At 40.9% G+C, this 17824-nt stretch overlaps 1 protein-coding gene across 6 annotated transcripts in view; it reads right to left on the bottom strand.

Annotated features, from left to right (window-relative positions):
• Positions 1-17824, bottom strand: part of kcnma1a (potassium large conductance calcium-activated channel, subfamily M, alpha member 1a) — a 787618-nt gene that overhangs the window by 315243 nt on the left and 454551 nt on the right. For all 6 annotated transcript variants that reach the window (XM_068020590.1, XM_068020585.1, XM_068020588.1 and 3 more), the window contains exons 4-5: positions 9151-9244; positions 4767-4878 (exon numbers count right to left, since the gene is read on the bottom strand). In XM_068020590.1, the coding sequence (XP_067876691.1) occupies positions 4767-4878; positions 9151-9244 (206 nt within the window). The remainder of the gene's footprint in view (positions 1-4766; positions 4879-9150; positions 9245-17824) is intronic.

Raw genomic sequence — 17824 nt, 5'->3', positions numbered from 1 at the left:
TTGCTGGGTAACTGCACCACTGACCCCTCTGCACAGTTCCCACCGTATGAACTTTTACTAATCAAGTTCTCAATTAAAGAATGATTTCACTTTTATTAGTAATCTTTGAAAACTACTGCTGATTGGGAATCCAAATCAGAGTTCAAAGTGACAGTGTTGCTTAGTGGTAGCACACTTCTATCTGAGCCAGGAGGTTGTGGGTTCAAGCCCTACTCCAGAGACTTGCAGAGGTAATTTTAACTCCCAAAAATGGGTGGGTTTGGGTCAGGTCAAATACAAACCCAACATACCTCAAGCCTGTCCACTCCCAAGTTTAATGGATTCGGGATGGGAGGGGCAAACAATGCACTCCCAGGAGGCAGGTCCCTCATTTAAATATTTTCATGAGGTTACGTGCCTCAGATTTTCTCTCACCTCTAGGTTTAACACTGACCGGCTAAGTTTCCGGGACCTCAGAAGACCCAATAGCTAAAGGGAGACGATGACTGCTGTAGGCCAGGAGGAGCAGCTGTCCTTCCCCTGGCCACCCCAAGCTAACCAACTGGCTGTCATGTTTCCTAACTTATAACAGTGACTACACTTCAAAAATATCTTCATTGGCTGTGAAGCGCTTGGGAACTTCCTGAAGTTGTGAAAGGCACTATCTAAATGCACATTTTCTTTTGTGTATAATGCTGCTTTGATGACCCACAGCCATCCTCAGCAATTTAACATTCCATAGATATCAAGATGAGAAGCAATGGAGTTTTCAGAATCAGATATGGTCAGTTTACTATTTTACAAAGTGTGCAGCACCACCTCACCTGCAAGGCTCCTTCCCTCTCTCTCTGCAGGTCTATTACTTTGTACTAGTCCTGTTAATTATGATGTCAAGGACCCCTTCTCACCTCATTACTAGGAATCAGAAACTGCTACCAAAAATCATCCATACGCTCCTCACCGTTAAAGCACCGGGGATCAAAGCAAAAAGAATTATTTTGTCCTGAATACAAATTCTGCAAGAGCCACAAACTACTGGGCATCCCACTGAGTTACAAGGCATCACACAGGAAAGAACCGATTTTTAAAAAACACTCCAAATGTTAATGTGTGAGTCACAGACTTGTACCCCTCACCCATCATGGCAATGAGATGGGGAATGCCAACAGTTTTTTGTTGCTTAAAGCAGCAGACCAACTCAAATCCAAAGGCCTAAAAATTGGGGGGGGGGGCAGGCAGGGATCGATCTCTGCGCCTGAATGATAAGGCCCAAGGAACATGAATGAATGATGACTGAGCCACCCCTGGTTTCACAGGGTGTGGGGAGTGGAGATTGGGGTCAGGGGCGTTGTCTATCAGGGGGTGGGGCCTGCATTCTTTAAATCTGGGTTGAGAGGAGTACTTCTACTCTTCCTGGCTCCACAATTACCTTGTTGATTGAGGCCTGGACTTTCTGTGTGGAGCCTAAGTCAGGGCAATCCAATTTTGCAATGGTGGCCTCAGACAGACAGTTAGCCCCATCTTTGCATGCGCCAAGGGTCTTTAGCTGTTTCAGGCATGGGCACTGCACAATGTTTTTTCTGCCTTTACCAATATTAGGCATTAGACATCTAACTCAATTAGTAAGCACTTTCTCCAAGTTAAGTTTCAGCTCGGCATTCATCTCAGTCCCCAGTAGAAGACTTGTATTTCTATCATGCCTTCCATGACCTTTGTATATTCCAAACTGACTTTACAGCTATTGAAGCATTTTTGATGTGTAGTCACTTTTGTAATATAGGAAACACAGCAGCCAATTTGTGCAGAGCAAGATCCCACAAACAACAGTATGATAACAAACAGATAGTCTGTTTTTAGTAATGCTGATTGAAGAATAAATATTGGACTGGACATTGGGAAGAATTTACCTGCTCTTCTCTGAAAAAGTGTCATGAGGTCTTTTACCTCCACCCGAGAGGACAGGCAGGGCCTCGGTTTAACATCTCATCTGAAAGACAACATCCCCAACACTGCCACAATCCCTCAGTACAGCTCTGTAGAGTCAGCCTCGATTTTTGCGTTATAGTTGAGAAATCTTCTTCTGCCCTGAACATTTTTGTTTGTTCATCAAAGTGGTGAAGGTTAAGGCTGGGGAATGGATCACTTTCCCATTTCAGGTACTCAGTATCAATATCAAGTACTCTCAAGGTCTCATACAGCAAAGCCAGCTCCCTCTATGCTGCACCAGGGATGTGCCTCTGCCTAAAACTCAGGAGACCACTCGCTGGTGTACCAGTGTGACATTTCCATTTCCCATCGATCAGATTCTCAATGGCTACTTGGAGATTGCCAAATTAGAAACAACAGTGTAGTGAAGGCCTACACTCACTAAGAGTTGAGCTGAGACTGTGCATAGGATTCTTCTGGACAGCAGGGAAAGAGGACCTTCATCCTGACAGATTACTGGACAGATTCATGTCTAGGTCCCAGAGCTTAAAGGGATTGTTTACTGTCACAGGATTTCACCCAGGCCCTGCTTATAGATTTTAAGAATAAAAAACAGAAAATATGAGTGCAGATTAGAGATCACGAAGTGTTACATAGTGAGCACCAAGCTTCCTCATGAGAGGGATGCCAGTGACCATTACCAAACAAATAGATATCTCACTTTGTGATTTGAGTTGCAGCAACCAGAGCAGGATACAATGGTTTATCTTAACCAGATTCTTCATATACTTACCACAGATACAAGGCAGTGAATAAGTTATTCTGCAATGTAAAATGAAACCTTGTTGAATTACTTTACTAGTCACAAGGTGATAGATGTCCTCCATTAATCTGAATGATTGTAAATTTGTCCCAACAGTGGTCACCTTTTCCACCACCCGAGGGCCCATTAATAGCTTTGCAGTGTCAAATCACTAGCAGTTTCCAGACACAAACAAACTTTTGAAGCTGCAAAAAAAGGAATATTAGACGGGGGAAGTTAAAAGGCAACAGAAGAATCTCAAGATTCAGGTGAGTTCTACAGGCCCATAAACCTGTGCGTCATCTGAACTCTCAACACTGTCACGGTAGCTTCTGAATCAGATTTACTGACACAATACATCGTTAGCGCCAAGGATGGATCAGCCCTTCATAACTTGTAGTGGTCCCTGGCACACTGCTTGTCCCTGCACCCTCTGTGATATTTCACAAAGCTATTAAACATAGGAAATAGGAGGAGTAGGCCATACGGCCCCTCGAGCCTGCTCCACCATTCAGTTAGATCATGGCTGATCTGCTACCTCAACGCTATTTTCCCACACTATCCCCATATCCCTTGATATCTTTAGTATCTAGAAATCTATCGATCTCAGTCTTGAAAATGCTCAATGACTGAGCCTCCACAAACCTCTGAGGTAGAGAATTCCAAAGATTCACCACCCTCTGAGTAAAGAAATTTCTCCATATCTCAGGCCTAAATGGCATACCTCTTATTCTGATACTGTCCCCTGGTTCTAGATCCCCCAGCCAGGGGAAACATCCTTCCTGCATTTACCCTGTCGAGCCCTGTGAGAATTTTGTATGCCTCAATGACATCACCCCTCATTCTTCTAAACTCTAGAGAATATAGGCTCAGTCTCCTCAATCTTTCCTCTTAGGACAATCCCGCCATCCCAGGGATCAGTCTGGTGAACCTTCATTGCAGTCCCTCTATGGCAAGTACATCCTTCCTGAGGTGAGACGACCGAAACCGTACACAGTACTCCAATACACGCATTGTAACTCCCTACTACCAATGATTCATAAAGTGCTGAGGTGTAGGAAGGAAATCGCGAGCAATTCTAGGACCCGGAAATGGGGGAAAAGGGAGTCATAACATTCCAAGAAGCTTGTGTTTGGGGGCAGCACAGTCAGGATCCCTTCACACCCCCTCACCAAGTGGTTGTGCCTATGTTTCTCCCCATCAATTACCACAGAGGCAGCCAGCTGTTTTACTAAAGATCAGATGGTGTAAAACTGCAAATGAACACTAGACAGATGCTGCATGTTGCATAAACAGTACAACTTCAAAGGGAGTTACCAAGGTCAGCTCAGGCTGATTAGTAGACCAGCACTAAAGCAGATCATTCACAGCTCATCATGCTCTTTTATTAAAGTCCTAATTATACCACCCTGCAAATGAGAAGTACAGAAGAGATTCATTTTAAGTGACCATTTTTGCAGCGATTATTTTAGCAACGGGTTTGATTTGAAGTATTTTCATGCTCTGGTGACAAAAGCTGTAATATTTGAACCCTTTCCGCTTGAATAACATTTCTGTTATCACAGTTTTTCAGTCATTGCTTGATGCACACAAGGTCAGACTGTACTTCTCAATTCCCACACTACATACAAATCATAACTACCCAATTTGTATACATTGTATAAAAGCAAGCTCATCCTCACACCCTCCCAGTGGAATGCGAATGTTGGCTGCACACCAATTATTGAGACATTGGGTGCATTCACACTTCATCTACAGTGTGGGCACAAAAAGGGTTTGGGTTCACACTGAAGCTACAATTTGGTGCAAGTGCAACCTGAGTCTGGAGTGGGAGCCAAATCTGATAGCTCAACCAAGGTGACTAGACTCTCTAGAGTCAGTCTAGGTCTTGGGACCAATTTATGCTCCAAGATTAGCACGAATGCACACTAATAGTTAACGTATGAAAAGATTATTCATGATCCGGAACCAGCAGCACAACTACAAATATTTTTGACACAGGAGGTCTTCTAACAATTGGCATTCATGAATTCACATGGATGAAGAGCGTGTGACTTACCCAGCCAGCTTCTGCTCAAATACACAGACACAAAGACAGGAGGGACGGTGAAGAAATCTACCACAGAATTCACTTCCAACCAGAACCACAGTTTATCGTTTGCTGCAATAAACTGGAAGAGAAATGAGAGCATTATTCCAATATCCCCTCTCATGACAGGGTTCATTCAGTTCTACCAGAGATGGTCAAAACATGAAGACACTTGACATTTTGACATTTTTACAATTAGATATTTTAATAATATTTGGATTATAATAGGAAGAACTGTGAATTGCTGGGCCTCTGGGGACAGCATTTCAAGATGTGAAAATTCTTCAAGGTCTGAGCTGCCTAAACACCGAACATGGAACTTCTCAATGTGAGATCTTGAAAATGGAATTCACACACAGTGAGAACACATCCCCAGCTGCCTTTTGGAAAAGTGGATGTCAGAATCCTTCTTAGTTTTACCTCTATGCCGTCTGACACACACTTTTCTTTCGCTCATTTTGCCTTGAGCAGTTTGGCCAAAATCAACAACTGCCCATCAAGTGGAAACCTTAGTGCAACTTTCATCCAATGTTGGGAGTTGGACCTGGAGATACCAATCTTTGGGTAGTGCATGGTGGTACTGGGCTACTGTCATTTCATTGTAATGGAAGCTTTTTAAAAAAAGTAATCAGCTTTATTTTAACTTGATGAGCTTGTCAGCCTATAGAAATATTAGACTGTGATTTTGCATTTACTTCAAAAGAACTCCCAGCTGTGATCCTTCACTTAACAAGGATGAGAATCGGTGTAGAAAATCAGTGCAATCCCAGGATAGCAGGCCAACCTGAAAGTCTGTGCAGTAATTTCACAAAACAATTCCCACCACTGCACTGTCCTGTGACAATTGTGCCAAACAGTTTTATACTGAAACTCAACAGACCCCATACAAAACAGAATATTTCTCTCAAAGCTCTGTTTAGTATTCAGATTTGCTCCACCCAGAACTCTAGTATAAGATGCACATGTTTCATTCTGCAATGAGACAATGCTTCACCCCACAATAAATATATTTAAGGGCGCTGTTCATTTTATATGCTATGATTTTTTTCAATATTACGCACTGCCTGTAGACAATGGAATAGAAAAAACTCTTCTACTATATTGTACTCTTCTCTAATGTACATTCTATTCCAACAGCAACTGTTAAATTATTGGACAGGAATATTAAGGGTTTAAGGGTGACGGAACCAAGGCTGATAGAAGGAATTAAGATACAGATCAGCCAAGATCTAATTGAATGGCAGAACAAGCTTGAGCGGCTGAAAGGCCTGCTCCTGTTCCTGAATTCCCTGGTGCATATCTTAAAGAGTTAAAAATAGTCTTCATGCATTTTCACATGCAACTGCAAAGGAGGTAGAGAAGGTAACTACTCTCTGACAGAAGACTTCCAAGACTTGTGATTGTTTTCGTGCTTATTTCTGATATTAAATTTAACTTTGTAACTGAATGACTCAACAAAAGTCATTCCCTGGGAGCTTCTCTTTGTGGCATTACCAAGAGAATTTCTAATTAATCAGCCTGCTCTTGCATTATTTTAATGGAAGCCTTGACATTTTCTTTAACTTGGCAAACAAACAGGTTGGCATTTCCCGCACATGGTTCTCTGTCGAGCACTTACTCAAAAAGGGTCCTGCCATTCTTTCCTTCGATGCTGAGCAGTCAAAAATGAAACTTTTTTCATATAAGGGAGATATAACCACGCTGAAATCCTCCTGATTGTATCTATACATGTCATTTATACGAAGGCTAGTTGGGTATTAAAAATGGCTATTTATCACCAATGCATACACACATACATCATGTGTGGCTTGTAAAATTAATGCATGTTTGGCTGCTATAACCTCCACACAGCATCCAAGCGCATGGGCTGCAGACCACTGTGTTCAGCCGACGTGATAAAACTGGCAAAGGGAAAGGTGCACCTTGTTAACTACTCTACGGCTGGAATGAGTTAATCCACCAAGCAACCTGCTGGATGGAACTGATCTGCACTAGGCTGACACAAACATCAAGCAGGCCTCTTGACTCCAGCCTCTCCACAGATGGTAAAACAAGCATCTTAACCACTGAACTACTTGGAATAAAACATAATCTTTGATTAGAATTTTTTCTGAGTAGATCACAAAAAGGGACATCAGAATAACACTGTGCCTGCCTTAAAGATAGCAAATGTTAACATGCAAATTCAGCTCGGATCAAACGAAGATTTTTTTTGTATAGGATTCGTAACAAGATTCACTACACATGCAGACAATGTACAAGGTCATCCTTTATTTATGAACTCAGCCATATTAAAATTTTGAAAGGGACACAAAGCAAGGGAGAGCTTGATGTTATGGTATGGACATTACACAGTTCATTTAGGAAAGAAATATGTGACAAGGCATAATTTTGAATTTTAAATTGCTTTTTTAAAATCCATTTATCAAATAAAATCCTAAGTAATTATGCATTTGCAATTTAAACCAAAAGTGAAGCAGAGACAGAACCCCAGATGGCCTAATTCCATTAACACTGCAAATTGTGAGGACTGCAGCACAAGAGATCACATTAAAAGAATGTCTTGAATATTCTAATACAATGCTGTACAATCTAGAATGATTCTGCTATGAGATACCACAAGAACCTGATGCATAATCCTTCTGATTAAAACCTCTGATGCTGCATTTTAGTTCCATTCCTCTTTTGATGTACTGGAAGACAAATACTCAAATGGCAGGTGAGCTGGGTTTCTTGGCTCTGCTTCTATAGGACTCCCAGTCAGAATTGTTGACTTTGAATTTGATTGCCCTCATTGGGCTTCAAAAGGTCCAGCTGAGCCCCTAAATTAGGACATACTGAATAACAAAATGTTCCATCTCAACGGGTTAGGAAAACTATCCCAACGTACTGCTTTTATCATCCAAATATCAACTGCCACTCGTGGTGGCTATGGAGAAGAGTGTAGCCATAAAATTCCATGCCCCTGGTTGGGTGAAAGAAATGGATCTTCTCCCAAAGGAAAATGAGGGCAAATCCTGCAGGTTTAGTTCAAACTGAGTCGTACAATCATACAGCACCAGAAGGAAGCTATTCAGCCCATTGTGCTTGTGCTCTTTGAAACAGCGATCCGACTCGTCCCACTCTCCCCTGTTTTTTTCCCCATAGCCCTGCAATTTTCTCCCCCCTTCCAAGTATTTGTACAATTCAATACAGCAAGCAGGCACAAAACAACCGGTGTGTCATTCCCAGCATTCCCAATGGAAGGCAAGGTGGGAAATTAATGGGGTGGGGGTGTGTGCGAGAATTCAGGCACTGTTGCAGTGACAAACAAAAAATGTTGTAATGGTTACAGACTATAAATCTATTAAATTGTCACACTGATCTGTTTGAAACGGTCTGGATTATCCACCTGACACCTTAGCCCTTCATACCCACCCTGAGCTTCATGGTTTGGACAGGAGGATAATCACACAAGTGCCACTTCCCATTCAGAGCCACATGTAAGTACAGACCTCTGAGCCAGCTTTCCCTCCTTCACAGAGCCAGCTGATAACAAGACATCTTCTTGGGAAACGCAGGTCACCAACTGCCAGTCCAAACCAGGATTACAACAAACACAAGCAGTCCTTCCATGGTGCTGCTCACACCAGGTCAGAGGACTGGCACTATAAACAGAGCCATTATGCCATGCTACACAGGATATATTGTGCTGTTAAAGGGAATCCGTGGGTAACCTGGCCTATCACTTCAAGGCTATAACAACATAACAATGAACATAAGCACAACCTGAGACCAATTGGAGGCCAATTAGAAGGTATTTCCTGTAAGTGGAAGGTGTGACTGAATCAAAGAGGGCATGATTCTTTTTAAGGCATGATACAGAAATGTGCATGTACATATAATAAAATAACTAATTTCCTGTGGCCTTGGACATGAATAGATGGAAGTAGTAGTATGTATTTTAGCTGTCTTTGTTGTAATGGTCAAAATAGTGGGCATATCTAGGCAACTCGCACCACATCAGACCCCCAGTGCTAGGAGGACTGAATAACAATGAGAAGCATGCGTTACTATTATCCTTCAGGTGATAACTCTCTATCACAAAAGTTTTACTAAATCACAACAGGAAATAGGTAGGACAAACAGGAAGCCTCAAAAATTTGACTGTAGAATATATATTTAAATTATATACATAAATATCCAACTATATACCTCATCATGTAGAAAAGCTGGATGAAGCTGACAACCTTTGGCTATAAGTTGGAAACAAAATACTCCCTAAATTGGTCCGTTTAAAACTACAAACCTGCCCAGACTTCATTTATGCGATTACGTTCTGAATACAACTTAAGCATAGTAAGTTGGTTCTCACCCGCAGTCCAAAGTAGAGTAGGAAGAATACGTTGAATGCCATGTCAATCTGCAATGTGAAATCATCGTAGAAATTCTGACAGGATTCTATTGGGCTAGTAAAACATAGGAAAAGGTGGTTAATGACAAATCAGAATAAAACAATACACAGAAAATATAAACTACAATGAAACATTTTCAGTCCTCATTATAGTCCTAAATAGCAAGTCTTTATCCCTGTAATTTTCCAGGTAGACTGTTTTAATATTACACATACAGGAGGAGAGAGCATCCGATATCAGGGAATACCAAAAATGCATCAGGAATATATAGGATTTGCTGTAAAAGAAGGAACATGCAAAAACAAAGCAGATATCAATCATTATTTTGTTGGTCCTTGATTAACCCTTAAAGGACTGAATATTTAAAACATGTTAGAAATTACCCAAATACACTAAATCTATTCCTTAAGCATGGAATCTACAGTGCACCCTTAACATGAAGTGCCTCAAACACACTAATATTCTAAACCTTTAAACAAATAGTATGTGCAATAGCAGTACTTTAAGGGTTACTAAATTCATGCAGGATTATTTTTCATTATATGAGAAGCAGCCATAGCAAATGCTAAAAGATATCGAACCTCTTCATGTTTATCAGTATCAGGCACCAGTTATTGACAAAATGTGTATTTTAACACATGCAATTTATATAAAACAAATTGTAATTACAACACTCGAACTTTAATCTGCAGAAACATTTATATCTGACCAACTGTACATGGGTTGCAGGCCAGTAAATTATATTAAAAGGGTCTTCACACTAATGCAAAGGTTTAGAAGTATTCAACTCAAAGCTGCACATGCAAACTGACAAATCACTTAAATACACCTCCACGTTGATGTTTGAACAAAAAATATTCTAACTGATTAGAATTCTACCATTTTAAAAATATTTTATCAAATTTTGAAAATATATAGTGTTTTCCGTGTTTTATTTGATTTCTGGGGTGACACTCAAGTTATGTATGTTTTAGGAATACATAGCAGATTTATCTGAGAAGACATGAATTTAACAGCAAAGTTGGGTATGTTAATAGAAAATGTTGCAAATATTCAACAATGCACAGCTCTGATGAAGGACTCAGTCAAAATATTAACTGACCTTTTTCTCTTCCCCAATGCTGCTCAACCCATTTTATATTTCCAACATTTTGCTACGTTTAGTTCAGATTTTCAAAATTACTAAATTTTTCTGTCTGTCCCCAGAACCCATCTCACTTCCTGCTCATATAGGAGTTTTGTTCCTGCTGAAACTCCCATAGCATTGCTCATTATAAGTAGGATCATAAACTCTCTTAAAATACTTGTATTATACAAACAGACAATGCACATTAATCTAATGCTAAGGTGGATCTATGTTTAACCTGGTCTGTACCTGAAGGACAGTAAGTGTAATTGCTAGAAGTAAATATAGTTTGAGGTCACTCAGAATTTAGTTGTTCTTTGGTTTGGGAACTTGGCACATGGAAATGTGCTAATCAATTTCAGGTTGAAGCGGAGCAGCACTCAGCCTTTTAAGATTGTTTTGCAACTGTATAAGTGTGACGTCTACAGCACCTTATCCATAATGTACTTTTAAACATTTTACTAGCGATCACCCATCCTATTGCTCATAGCAAAGTCAACTGATAATACAAAGTATTATTCCCTATAATTGTCAAACTAGTATTCACCCAAGGTGGAGCAATATTCCTTTAAAATAACAAAATATAATTATTGTTTGAAGTTTACTTGTTGTTTGGTCATGGAACTTTGCAGATTTCAACGTGCCTGTTGGCTTCAGGCACATTGAAATCGCACAACATTTAAAGATTGTTTTGCATCCACCATTATAAAAAATATTTTATCAAATTCTGAAAATGTATAGTATTTTCTGTGTTTCATCCAAAGTGTGATGACTGGAGAGTGATTTCTGCCTTCATTGAAGTACCATTTTTATATATTATTGCCGAGAAATGTTTTCTAGAAATTGCACACTATGTGAAGTGTCAAAAGGTGGAGCGAAGCTCAGTAATTCTGCTGAATAATAGCAGTTCCATGAAGCCACTTTAGTCTAAGGTAAGATATCGAGAAAGGCTAAAACAAGGTGGCTGTTATATAGGAACAAGAGTGAGAAAGTCAGTAAGTTGTGATAGTTAGAGAGGAAGGAAGCTTTTTTTCAAGACAGAGGGAAAGAGGAGACAAAGAAAAAAATGTTGTGGACAAGAAGAAAACTTGTGTAAAATGGGCCTGGTTTTAACAGTAGTACAGCAATATAGAGAAAATATACATTCTATTCAGTTACTCCTATTTACTATTGACATTTTACTGATGTCCTCAGCTCAAGGTCTATTCCATAAGGTGGAATGGGGAGAGGAAAAAGAAAGTCTACACAATTCTTGGAGGGAGTGTTTGTTTTTGGAGCTGTGGATTCTGTGTACAACGATTCAATAACTATCTTGCACTAATCTTGTGAGCACTTACAATGTGTAAGTACTTCTATGAAAATAATTACTTCCACAGGCCTGAGTGGCAATATGGAATCTCAATCTCTCCACATAATGCACAGAGGCTGCCACCGAGCGAAGGAATGATCTGAGTGTGCACAGTAATGTCGATTGACCACTTTCGACAAGCAAATGCATAAAGCTTCAATGTCTCACAAGTTGGACTACGTGGCTTTGAGGTGCAAAATAAAATAATTTAAAACCACTAAAAATATGAACATATGAATTAGGAGCAGGAGTAGGCCACTCGGCCCCTCCAGCCTGCTCTGCCATTCAATAAGATCCTGGCTGATCTGATTGTAACCTTGACTCCACATTTCCGCCTACCCATAATAAACTTTCACTCCCTTACTCATCAAGAATCGATCGACCTCTGCCTAAAACATATTCAAAGACTCTGCTTCCACCACCTTTTGAGGAAAAGAGTTCCAAAGACTCAAGACCCTCAGAGAAAAAATTTCTCCTCATCTCTGTCTTAAATGGGTGACCCCTTATTTTTAAATAGTGACCCCGAGTTCTAGATTCTCCCACAAGGGAAAACATCTTTTCCACGTCCACCCTGTCAAGACCCCTCAGGATATTATATGTTTCAATCAAGTTGCCTCTTACTCTCCTAAACTCCAGCAGATACAAGCCTAGCCTGTCCAATCTTTTTCACCATTTACAGCAGAATACTGAGACTATAGAAATACATAATTGTTACAAATGCTGCAACATTCAGCCCTGCTAAGACAACAGCCAGGAACTAGTACCTCAAAAGCTGCTCATTGCAATCAGTAACTACATGATTCATGTTCTCACATGATCTTAACATAGCATAATTGATTTTTCAATAAAAGAACAAACTGCAGCTTCTCTAAGCCTCCAATTCCATCAGTAACTAGCACTTTGGACAAATAGCTTTCTTAAAGTCTCTGAAGCAAACTTTGTTAAAAATGTTAAATCAGGCATGTATTTTTAATTCTGAAAAGTGGGTGTGTTGAGTTATGGGTTTTAAAAGTTCAATGGCATGCCTGAGAACTATAGCTGGAGAGACTCAGTTATGTTAATTTGCTTACAGGTGTACCTGTCCTATTTCTGCAGTGTTAAGATTCTACAATGAGATAGGAGAACAAGTTGAAGCTGAGCAATGGTACATTTAGAAAAAACACAGAAGTTAAACACAATTACAGTTCTTCTGAGCTTGTACTCTATGACTTCATCAACTCAATGAAAATAGCTGGTGGCACAGTGGGAACGATCAAATCTGTAACTTAATATCACGATTCATCAGGAAATAACTTTCTGCATTATGAAGATAAAAGCTTGAGGAATGGTCCAATGTACTTTTGTGATTCTCCCTGTGGCCTGTTTCTCAGATTAATCTAGAATCCATGTCTTCCCATATAATAACTGATATTGTTAAGACATAGACTTAAGACATATCCTTTATTGATTTAGTTACAGAATTGATGAGATCTAAGCCAAAGTTAAACCAAGAATTAAGTTTCTGTGCATTTTTAATCATTTTAGATAAAACTTCATGTGTAATACAGAAAGGTACAAAGTCAGAGTCAGGCACCAACATAAAAAAACTCAAGAGGATTTTAATGTAACCATGGTTGAAGACTAGGAAGTTTCTGTGGAAGCCTTTCACAGTAATCAACTGGAGCTACAAATTGTTATGGAGGTGGAAGTAAACAGCTGAGAGCTAGGTTAGGGGTTGGCGGTGAAAGATATGCATTTTCTTCAAAGTGAAGGAAAGTGAGATAGGCTCCAAAAAGTCATCCAAGTTATAAGGATGTTCAGGTAAACTGAGCAACCAGCAAAAATAATGCCACGAAGGCCTCACAAAACCAGTTCTAACAGGCTTAATCTAGTGTGTCCCAGTTTGCTAGGTAAGAAATTAGGTTTAAAAGTACCAGCCTCTCATATTTTACTTGTTACTTACAAGTACCTGCCCCCAATGTGCAACATTGGAACACAGCAACAGGACCAGGCCATTCAGCCCCTCAAGCCTATTCTGGCATTCAATTAGATCTAGTCTGTAACTCACATTACTCCATATCCCTTATTATCCTATCAATCTCAGTCTTGAAAGTTTCAACTGACCCAGCATCCATAACCTTTTGGGAGCAGGAGTTCCAGATTTCTACTAACCTTTGTGCGAAGAAATGCTTTGTAATTGCACTCCAGAATACCCCAGCTGTATGTTTAATATTCTGCACCTGTGTTCTAGGTTCCCCCACTGGAGGAAATCGTTTCTACTTTTATCAACCCTATTGAATCCCTTTATCATTTAAACAGCTCAATTACCCCATAATCTTCTGTAATCAAGGGAATATAAATTATCTTTATGCAACTTGTCTTCATTTAACCATTTTAGCCTCAGTATCTTGCTGGTGAATCTGTGCTGCAACCATTCTGAAGGGTCTTTATATTCATCTGAAGCAGATTTTCAGAGTGCAAAAGCTCTCAGAAATGACGTAGGATGATGTGGTGATTTTGAACACTGAATCCATCCTCACCCTCTTCCCTCACAGTAAAACTGAGTCAATCACTAACCTAAAATAAAATATCACTAAAAATATCCATCCTTTCATCAGGCAGCACTTTTACACTCATGAGAACGTGCAAGTATAAACTTATTTTAATTTCCTGGTTGTTTTTCTCCTCTTCTCTGCAGTATCAGGCCTACAAAAGGCTGGCACAGCAGAACACACCCAAGCCTGAAGGTCACACAAGGTCACAAACATAGGAAATGTAGTTCCCTTTACGGGTCCACAAGTTTATCCAGTAGGTAGTTGACCCAAACAGACTAGAAAGGTGCCAGGTTAGATTTCCACCCTATATTGAGGTAGCTGAGGGCCTTGTTAGAGGTGTTACAATTAACTCTCATTGGTCATAATTTAAGGCCCCCCCCCCACCCCCCGCCAACGGGATTGGGCTAGGAGGTGGGGAGGCTGCTAAATCGGTTGGGAGGCAGGGGGTGCTATGCTGTTGCCTACCGCCTTCGCAGTTATTTAACCAGTGACGGGGGAGGTGGCAAACAGTACGCCCTTAAGCCAATTGAGGCCTTTAACTGGCCAACTAATTTCCACTTTAGGGCCTCTTCCCGGTGCCGCTGGCATTTTACCAGCGGCAGACAGGTACTTTGGCACCTGAGGAGGCTGCCTAGTAATACTTGGTGACCTCCTTTGCAGGCTGGGAGGGCGGGGGTGGCCTCCTGATTGGACACCCTGTGCCCCACGGACAGCACCCCCCCCCCCCACCCCCACCACAGCACAGGCTGTCCCTGCACTCCAACCAAAACACCACCCCCTTCACTGGGCCCTAGCCAACAGTCCCCGGCAAGGCTCGACCCCCACTTACTTTTTTTTTAAGAGGCCGACATTCCAGGTGGGTGCAGTCCCAACAGCGGCCACTGCTCTGAAGTGCTGCCGGGACTGAAGCGCTGCCAGCCCTCCGACTGGCCGGCAGCTTTTGGATGTGGAGCTTCCTGCCTCAGAGGGTCAGGAGCCCCAATTGAAGCCCCTACGCAAAGCAGCAGTGTGGCTTTCAGGCCCGTCGGTGGAGGGCTAGCCCCCAGCTTTCCAGCCAGTGGGCAGGGCCACTGTGTCACTGTTAAATTCCAGGCATTGTTCCAGGATTAAGGTGGGGAAGAAATTGGCCAGGGTTCTCATTGCTGGTTGTTATCCAGCAATCCTGCTGGAAGCAAGTGTGTGTGGCCATTGGGTGAGGTCATCACTGAGCATGGCTATGATACTAGCTCTCCTTGGACAGTCCACTGCCACCGACTGCCAAGGGAAGGTTTCAAATAAAGACAGTGGGTGCTTCCTCAAGATTCAAGCAAATAGCCTTTAAGGAGAAGCTAGATAAGTACATGAGGGAGAAAAGAATAGAAGGATCTGCTGATAAAAGTTGATGAAGTAGGGTGGGAAGAGGTTCATGTGGAGCAAAAACACCACCATAGACCAGTTGGGCCGAATGGCCTGCTCCTGTGCTGTAAATTCTATCTAATTCTGTGTAGAATATCCCAGTTTGCTCAAATGTATGAAAAAAACAATAAAAGATTTAGGTAATCACACTGCAGGATGCAACAATGACGTTTGCAGGTCAGAGAGTTAAAAGTTGAATGTTATGTTATTTTACTTTTCTTTCTCTTGATTTCAAGAAGGCTATAAGGGTGAGGGGAGAACTTGCTCCCTGATTGCCGCCAAGAGTCGTTCTTGGGCTGCGTGGATGATCTTCCCTCACTAAATGCCTGTGGGACCGCAGCTGGTCTCTGGATGAATCCATGTGGTACCTGAGGTAGCACCATTCCATGCAACGCCTGAGGGGCAATATTTAAATCAGCAGACTCCTTTATCCCAAGAGGAGGATAATGAAGATATGAAAGTAAAGCACAAACAGAGAGATACCTGCTAACTTTAAAGGCAAGAGAATCCTTGCAAAACGGGAACAGCAAAGCCAAAAGATGAGCCACAGGATACTAAATGCTCTGGTAGATCTGCCAAAAGTGGATTTAGACTTGGATCATAATTGCTATTTTTCAAAATGTGTCAACTGTGCAATTTGGATTACAGGCAGCTTCAATGAGAGGTCACTGTGCCTAATGCCGAGCTCAAAAATCAAGAAGTACCTTCAAAAATTCAAAATGCAGGAAAAGAAGGAAACGAGCCAAGCTGGCCCAAAACATGCTCAGCGTGACATTTAGAGCAAAAGTTTTTGAAACTAGAAAATCAGTTCTCTAGACTGAAGAAAATGAAACATGGTTAGACAATAAGGCTTTAATTGTAGACAAACAGCTTGAGTTGATTATTTGCATGGGCGAAAGATTCTAGAATACAAACTAAAGACTTCTCCCTATGGAACAAATGTGGTTGCTGGTATTTTTCAACAAAGTAGTCATGTTGGGACATAGATCAAAACTTTCTGGTATATGAATGCAATTTGCTGGTTATCCAACATGCGATCCCTGGCATCAAAAGGTCAGTAACCCATTGGGCAGTTTCACCCCATTACATAATTAGAAGCCAGTCTTGTAAGGAAGTTATCTGTATGAGTGCCGTTAATGGGTACCAGGGACAGAAGGAAAGGTTATTCCAGCATTAAATGAAGTACCTATTAGTGTGATATTTAATGTAGAATGGATGCCCTATAATATCTATATCAATGGTAAATACTTCTCAAAATATTGGATTCTGCAGAGAAAGGAGAACCATTCAGCAACCCATGTAAATTCTCAATGTATTTGCATAGTGTGATGAAGCCTCCTCCCCAAACACATCAAAGGAGTAAATTTAGCAATAAGCTGACTGCTCATACAACACAATAACTTTATGTAGGTAAAACTGTAGCAGACAGTAAGGCAAACTGAAAGCTGTGCATCTTTGTTCACTGCCTTGCTGTGCCACAGGGAGATGAGCAGCGTCATTGTGGCAGAGCCATCAGAACACTGAGCCTCAAGGTTAATTACAATCCCACACAGGGCACAGCTGCAGAGCAGTGCTTGTTGCTTCAGAAAAAGCAAGTAAAACCACAGCACACCTGTCAAATGGTCTTGGTGATGGGATTACACCATGTGATAACATTCCTTAAAAATATCAAAGTGCTAAACTCCGACAGCATTACACAATGCTCTAGATTAAAGCAGCAGGAACCTGCACTTTTAAAGTAAAATGCATGCCTTTCTTCAACCAGTTTTAACACTGTGAAACCAGGAGTGTATCTATTTACCTATTTATAATTTTAATAAGACCAATGTAGCAAGTTACAAATATCTGCACACCTGCCCGAATGACCACCCTTGGCTGAAGTTGAAAGGATCCAGTGGAAGCACTGTGACACTGCATCACAGAATGAAGTGGATTTCTGATTGTTGAGTCAATGAGGAACACATAATTTTACAACAGGTAGAGGTTTCTGTGCCATCAATTGGCCCCATTCCCCATCCCATGGGGAAAAACTGAATTAAAACAGTTTTCCATTTGTCTTGAGTTTTTCTTTAAATTTTGCAAGTATACTTTCTGTGTTGGTTCGGAGCAATTATTGCAAGTAGCTCTGACCAGGAAGGAAAGCAGAGTAAATCAGTAATTAACGTTCACTGCTTTAGTTGGAATGTATGCACATAGTTTCGCGAATTGAAAACTTAACTTCAAAATATTTT

Source organism: Heterodontus francisci, chromosome 42 (genome assembly GCF_036365525.1).
Source record: "Heterodontus francisci isolate sHetFra1 chromosome 42, sHetFra1.hap1, whole genome shotgun sequence".
NCBI lineage: Eukaryota > Metazoa > Chordata > Chondrichthyes > Heterodontiformes > Heterodontidae > Heterodontus > Heterodontus francisci.
This window is presented reverse-complemented; position numbering and strand designations above follow the sequence as displayed.